Source organism: Erpetoichthys calabaricus, chromosome 10, assembly GCF_900747795.2.
Source record: "Erpetoichthys calabaricus chromosome 10, fErpCal1.3, whole genome shotgun sequence".
Lineage (NCBI taxonomy): Eukaryota > Metazoa > Chordata > Cladistia > Polypteriformes > Polypteridae > Erpetoichthys > Erpetoichthys calabaricus.
In genome coordinates this window covers 74971504-74979048 of record NC_041403.2, presented here as the reverse complement: position 1 = coordinate 74979048, position 7545 = coordinate 74971504, and the positions used below count along the sequence as shown (strand labels likewise).

General features: G+C 37.4%; 1 protein-coding gene across 2 annotated transcripts; it reads left to right on the top strand.

Annotated features, from left to right (window-relative positions):
• The first annotated feature begins 1404 nt into the window (after positions 1–1404).
• gfi1aa (growth factor independent 1A transcription repressor a) lies at positions 1405–7314 on the top strand. 2 transcript variants are annotated; one of them, XM_028811444.2, is made up of 7 exons: positions 1405–1813; positions 2211–2425; positions 3377–3577; positions 4662–5065; positions 5239–5376; positions 6356–6521; positions 7060–7314. In XM_028811444.2, the coding sequence occupies exons 2-7, from the start codon at positions 2311–2313 to the stop codon at positions 7236–7238; spliced, it is 1203 nt and encodes a 400-aa protein (XP_028667277.1). In that variant the 5' UTR covers positions 1405–1813; positions 2211–2310; the 3' UTR covers positions 7239–7314. The 2 variants fall into 2 exon arrangements, with proteins under 2 accessions (XP_028667277.1, XP_051788766.1); XM_051932806.1 differs by having other exon boundaries at positions 1405–1817.
• Positions 7315–7545: the final 231 nt, after the last annotated feature.

Sequence of the window (7545 nt, the reverse complement as noted above, 5' to 3'; positions counted from 1 at the left end):
TGAAACATATAATGGCTGATATTGATGATTAAAATAACAAGGATGTGTGTGTCACCATCGACTGGCAACTGTAAAATTGCACCTCATGTCCAGACTTGGGTTTGTTCTCGCCTTGCACTTTCTAATTCCAACGGGTTCAAGCTACCTGCCATCCTGTAACGAAAAAACGGTTTCACAAAATGTGACGTTTAATGCAATCACCTATTGAAATGATTACCGTGTACCTCCGGGATGCTTCTAGTAACCTGATAAATTAAAGCAGGCGCCTGACTTGCTGTTATAGAGTTCAGAATGCAGTCTTCTATTGAAATGATTTACGTGTATCTCTGGGAGGCATCCAGTATTTGGTAAATTAAAGTAGGCGCCTCACTTGCCGTTCTTAATAAAATAACGTAATGTCCATTATTTCTGCGACTAGCTTGCATTGTTTCAGCTGCGGTTCAGTGCATTTTCCTTTGACCCTGCATATTAATAATTACGCAGTTAACGCAAAAAGGACAAGAAGCTCGGCAGAGCACATCTCGCGTAAGAAACAAAATATCCTAATGCCACACTTGCAGTCTGGCGTGTGCCCTGAATACGGCTACTGTTGAGTGCATAATTAGAGTGAACATTATCAGTGCAAAAGTTGTGTGAACAGGGAGCTGGTGGATCTGTTTACTCTCGTAATCCTTACATTGTAATCCGAGAATTGAGGTGGCGTGAGCATGCGCAGGAGCAGTCTCGCGCGCAACCTCTCAAATCACAAGGCGCAGACGTCATAAATGCACAAGATCAATTAATAATAAGTACCGTCAGGTGTACAGAGCCGCTACATAGTGTAATGATGGGGATAATAAGTGCAGAGCTCTTCCTGTGCTATTTAGTTGTTGCTTCTGGTTTGTCTCCACGTTTGACACTGTTCTGTTCACTCTGCTGACAGGTGCCGATCGAGTATGCCAATATTTAATCATAAAATAACGGTTTACATATTTAAGGCTGTGCTTTTCTTAAGAGAAATATGAAAAAAACATGTTGTTCATGATGTTGCTGTTAAACCTACAGGAGTCGTCCATTTTCACTGAGACTGTAACCGTTAAAACAGCAATTAGAAATGATCGACGTGTAGCTTATGAACACCCACTCCACGCTTGTTTCGTCAAATGAATGTGGTCATCAGTTTCTTTAAAGAATATTTAAAGCATGTGAAATTCTGTTTTTTCATTCTCAAGTATAGAATACAACATGCCTGTAGCCTTTTCGTCCCTTATTCATAATGATAGTGGGAAATGGTAGGGGCCACCTTGAGTGGATGTTGTTGGCCCGTATAACGTGTGGCACACCAAAAATACGTTTTTCAGTAAGGCAGGAATATACAATATTGTTTTCAAAATGTTGGACGTTTGTCATCACGGGTGTTTTAATTATTAGGTTAGCGCCTGCTACAAGAGCTATCTTCAACTTTGTGCATCGTCACTTGTCATTTTCTAAGCAAGGCATGTTGGTCTTCCTTCATGCTAAATTATGCAAATACATGGGTCTGCATTTTGGGTTTCAAGTTAATTTTATGCCTTTTAGGGGCTCATGGATTAGAGGCGTGGTCTTTTAGATAGGTGTGTGATACGTGTAGTGACCTCTGCTAGCCATGAAGAATTCGGATTACATTCAATGTTGGAGTAACCTTGGATACCAATATTTGGAAGGGTACCTAGTTTGGCCAGGGTAGGCTTTGCTGCTCCCGTGAGAATTCCGGCAGTCCGTTTTTCAAGGCTCGATAACTCCAGTTTCTCACAGAGTTTGGTAGGTGACGCAACTCGGCAGCAACGCGAATCATGTAAGTAGGTCTCTTTTGGCAATCCCGGGTCTTTATTTCGTTAAGGGTTAATATCTTTAGATAGATAGATAGATACTTTATTAATCCCAATGGGAAATTCACAATTTTAAGGAACTGACTCACAACGTGATGTTGTGTTACCGATCCTGATTCCTGTCGGATTGATTCCCCAAAAAGAAAAACGAACAGGATCGTGAGGACACTGACTTGTTTGTTCAGTTGACCAACCAATCACGGCCCTGGGCCTTTTTAAAGGATAGTGGCTTCTTTAATCACCTGTTCGGGCACAACACCTGGCAAACGGTGAGCCACTCTACGCATGCTCCATTTCTGACAAGTTGGTTAAAAAAATCCTGACATTGAAACCCGTCAACCAATGGTCTTCAAATCTTTCCAGAGATAAAATCCAGGACATCGGCTCTAGAGGATTTGCAACCAGATTGGAGTTTCCTCGCTGATTTCAAAGGATTTGAGAAGCCGAGAGTGAGATATTCAACATGCCAAGGTCTTTTTTAGTGAAGAGTAAAAAAGCGCACAGTTACCATCAGCCCAGATCCATAGAAGATGATTATAACAACAGACTGGACCATATTTTAACTCACATATGCACAGGTAAAGAGAAACTAACGATCATTTCTGTCTTCTAATGTGAAAATGCGAGCATAATTGAGATTTAATTATTTGGCATGATTGTTTATTGCTAAAAATAACATTTAACCTGGTGTTGCTGTTTTTGTTAGATTTTTTTTTAATGATGTGTCCTTTAGTTTCTGATTTATTGTAAAATTGCCAATAACTATTTGGAAAACGCCTTTAAAACAAAAAACTGCAAACTCATTCTAAGGAATTCTGTTTGACATACATAAATGTTGTTACCTAAATGACCTAATTTGGTTTGTTTTGACAATCTGGATGCGCTTTGAAAAAGGTAAGAAGTAATATTTAGACTAAGGATATTGTGCAACATAATAATTGGACATGAAAACGTTGATGTCCGAGTTGAAAACGTACCATCATCTTAAAATTAAACGATGATTTTTTATGCATTACGTGCTGCGCTTTGGCATTTGTTTTCGTTTGAAACAACGAACTGTGTGCTATTAAGCCATAGAAAAGTACAGTAATCTGGTCTCCGATTTTTTTTCCTCAATACCAGCAGATGGTTTTTCCTGCTGTCTTTTCGAATTTATTCTCACATTTTCAAAAGAAAATCGTTTATTTAAAATTAAATCCGGACAAAAAATAACATACATGCGTTTGTATAAACGAATTGTTTTAATATATTTACTAGATATTGGGTTTACATAAAAATGTCGATTCAGATCGTTTTAATCCAGCAATTTCGATTTTTTTCTTCAATTTTATTACATACGATGTATTTTCGTTGAGAATGATTTTCATTTATTGATGCGTACAGAAAGTTGACGCTAAATACAAGCCGAGCCATGTACGTTAGTGCAATGTCCTTAAAGGGTTGCAGCTCTTTATGTCCGCAGTAACTATTTTTTTGTAGGGGGAGGTCTTTGTTTCTTTCAGAGTCATTTTGGTCCTTGTTTGTTTCAGAAGGTAGAATTCCCGAGGAAACGAGCTCTTCGTCGGAGACTCAAGAATCCGATTCCAAAGGACGATTTTCCCCAGAGTCCGGCCTCATTCAGAGGACAGAGCACACGTCCAAGTCGCCAAATAGCTGCGAGGGCAGTGTTTGTGACAGGTCCTCGGACTACGAAGACTACTGGAGACCGCCTTCCCCTTCAGCATCCCCAGGTACATTTATAGAAATGAGTAAAAAAAATAAAAATGGTGGGGCGTTTTAAAATTTTGAAATTGTCTGGTTAACTAAATCTTGGGCTTTTTAGTTTTTCCTTTTTACATTGCTACCCTGCTCAAGGTTTCCAGTTACTTGATCAAATGTTCTTTAAGCTGTGCACCTTTGTTTTTTTTACTAGCAAGTAGTGACAAGAATTGTCTAAATTTTCAGTGATAATTATTATTACATCCACACATGCAAAAGATATATAATATAATCGGGTAATGCAAGTATTAAACACAATGTCCTACTACTGTGTGTTAATAAGAACTGGGCAGCTAACAAATCAAAAGCAAAGAAAATTGGTTATTAAAGTTTGACAATGGGATAAAAACAATTGTTAAAGATAGCAGGGCTTAAACTATTAAGGCTATTGTGTGAACAGATTTAAAGTTGCTTATTTTAATGATTAAGTTGTTAAGGTTGTTGGTAATAATAATACAGTAAATATGTATTAATACTTTAGGAATGATATCCTGATGTTAATAGCAATAAGGAATAAACATAGTTATTATGACTACGTGAACTGTATTATGATGTACTAGTAGAGAAAATTAACTTCTGAAATAAACACAAAAAAATCACATAAGTATAAACTGTCAAATGCCATTGAAACCCATTATGCACTGTAAATGATGAGTTTAAATAGATAAGAATAAGAATAAAGTACAAAATTGTATTAATGCATACATAAACAATACATTACTACAAGTAGCAAAACAAACACAGCACTTACTATTAAGTAAATAATTGTTTTTTTTTATTTTACATTAATATTCTTTTTGGACCTTTTCTTGGAAACAATTGTATTAGTATACGTACAGTCTATAGCAGGAACCTATTGTCTTGTCATGCATCTTGAAAATACTGGCTATATATAAGCTATTAACAGTTCCACAAGAACATCTGAAATGCGTAAATTTTGTGTCCTAACTTTAGTGAAGTGACAATTATATTTAAGTCATTTATTTGGTGAGGTATTTTAGGGCAACACTGAAAGCACCATATTAAATTTCAACTGCATGCATTGTTTCTCTGCAGAGTCCGAGAAGTCTCTGTCTCCATCTGTGGATGAAAGCCATCCCTTTGCCATCCCTTACCGACCATACACGTGGAACAGTTACCCTGGGTCAGAGTTGAGGCATTTGGTGCAGCAGGGATTTCACAGAACCTCTTCAGTAGACCGGGGTTTGGCAATGGGGATGTACCCTGAAAGGGGACCTGACCCCACCCTGTTTGTCGACAGGGGTTCCTCAATAGGACTTTACAATGACTACAGCTCTGCAGGCAACCTCTTTGACCACAGCACTTCTGCAGCCATTTATACAGATTCCCATGGTCACAACATCCATGATAAAGTACCAGAAATCAAGGAGGAATCTGAGCTTCTCTGCACACGCCTGCTGTTCAATAATGGCTCCTACAAGTGCATTAAGTGCAGCAAGGTATTTGTTACAAATTTATTCTAAGGAATAAAACAAATTGCTTATTTTTATCTGTGAGCAGAGGATATCAAAAAATGGATTGTGTGTAACTTTATAGTAGCCATTATTTTTAAAGTCGAGCTTAATTAGGATGATGATACATGGAAGCATCAATTGTTCATTTTATTTTGTAGGTGTTTTCAACACCTCATGGCTTAGAGGTGCATGTGAGAAGATCCCACAGTGGCACAAGACCTTTTGCCTGTGAAATCTGTGGCAAGACCTTTGGCCATGCAGTGAGCCTGGAGCAGCATAAAGCAGTCCATTCTCAGGTAAACACCGATTTAGACTTTTCCAGTGCAAGAGGTTCAGCCATCCATTCATTCATTACTACACTACCAGTGGTGTACTTCATTCTAAATACAGACTCTCAGAGAAAGCTCTGCCTGTCCCTTGATATTAAATCATACCCGTTTTGGTACATTTAATTGTGGCCAAAATGCATTTTTTTTTTAAGACCTAATTAGTCTGTGCATCCAATTATGAACTTCAACCAATTTCAGAGCCAAGCAAGGCCAGAGCCTATTCTGAAAGCAAGAACCAACACTGAAGGTATATGCCAGTCCACTGTGAGGCGCCCTGACTGACGTTGAATCTGAATAAATGCATAGCAACGTATGGAGATGCTGCACATCCGCAATGATGAAAAAATGTAAACACAGCGTAGCCAAGCAGTTGTTTTTTTTCATCCTGCACAGACTATTGATCTTGTTGTTCTATTCTGACACGACAAAAGCTCAAGTCAAGTGACTTGCTCATAGTTACACAGTGAGGCAGCCATTGGTTGTGAATCTGTGGTTTCCAATCTCACTTTTCAGCTACCAAAACGCATTTCCTGTTGAAGTGTTTAAAATCAAGCACAGAAATAATCAATTTTTAATTTGTTATATTTAAACAGATCATTTTTGTACCGTGAAACTATATGCATGTACGTTATGAATTGCGAATCAGTTTTACTGTTGAAATATTTACAGTAGAATTGATAAGATTGTGTGTTTCAGTTTGTTGTAACTTCAACTCAAGTCTTCAATGTCAAACTTTGCTAGCAACTAAGCAGATGAGCTGAAAAGCTGCAAGGTTTGTAGGTTTAGTCGAGACCACTTGGCTTCCACTACTCCAGCTGTAGTAATATGCACATAACTTCAATTTGTAAGTTGCACAGTACCACAAACATCAAAATTACTAAGGAGTATCTGTAAGAACAGACTTTTGTTATTTATTCTTATATCAATATTTACTTTTCTTTTTTAGGAGAGAAGTTTTGATTGCAAAATATGCAGTAAAAGTTTTAAACGTTCCTCCACCTTGTCCACTCATTTGTTAATTCACTCTGACACTCGCCCCTATCCGTGCCAGTACTGTGGCAAACGATTTCATCAGAAGTCAGATATGAAGAAGCACACTTTCATCCATACAGGTAAGGCCAATTTCAAAGCAGTATTTATTAACTGAGCATGTTCTTTCTATCCTCTTTAAATACATGTACCGCTTTAGTAATATCTTAATGACAAAGAAACATTTGTCAGTTTTTATAAACTTAAAAAAAGGTAACTGTTTACATGGTGACAATTACTTTTATCAACTGAAAATTTTACACCTAAACTGTGTGTGTACTTGTGCCTTGGGATAAACTGCTTCAGCTGGGCTTGGAAAAAAAAAAAAAAAAAAAAGGAATAAAACCTGGTGCTGAGAACAAGATGATCATTTTGGAGGGGCATGTCGGTTTTAAGTGCCACTGCCTTACAGTTCCAGAGCTGTGGGTTCACATCCAGTGTGGATTTTGCCCTGGGCAAATATATAATGAAATTATAAAAAAGTAAAAATAAAGTATGATAATTGAGTATTCATATTTTTAATGCTAAATTAAATGTGTACTTTGAACAGCTTTAGTTCATAATTTTGATAAGAATGTTTTTTCTACTTGAATTTTAACAGAATCCTTCCTTTTTCTGTAGGTGAAAAACCTCACAAGTGTCAAGTGTGTGGGAAAGCCTTCAGCCAAAGTTCCAATCTCATCACCCACAGCCGTAAACATACAGGATTTAAGCCTTTTGGGTGTGACCTCTGTGGAAAAGGCTTCCAACGAAAAGTGGACTTGAGAAGACATAAGGAAACACAACATGGCCTAAAATAATAGGGTGGGCACTGTTATCTGAAGACAGTTTACACCACGACAAAATGGGACAGTCCTTGGTAAACACTAAGAGGATTACTGTGCTCTCGCTAAAAACAATCATCTCCTCCTGAAGTGAGTGGAATCCTCATTGACCGAAGAGTGTATTGAATGCACTACATATAGCTCAAATTGTGCTTGGAAATGAGATTACTTTTGTAAATATATAAAAGTTAAAAAAAGATTTTCCATACAAAGCTGCAAGTTACTTTAAAAATGCTACATATACAGTTAACTTTGAAATAGATTTTTTCCATTATAAAATACA

Coding starts and splice junctions, on each gene's coding strand:
- gfi1aa (XM_028811444.2), top strand. CDS start 2,311: ATGCCAAGGTCTTTTTTAGTGAAGAGTAAAAAAGCGCACAGTTACCAT. Junction 3,578..4,661: donor TTCCCCTTCAGCATCCCCAG/GTACATTTATAG, acceptor GTTTCTCTGCAG/AGTCCGAGAAGTCTCTGTCT. Junction 5,377..6,355: donor ATAAAGCAGTCCATTCTCAG/GTAAACACCGAT, acceptor TTTCTTTTTTAG/GAGAGAAGTTTTGATTGCAA.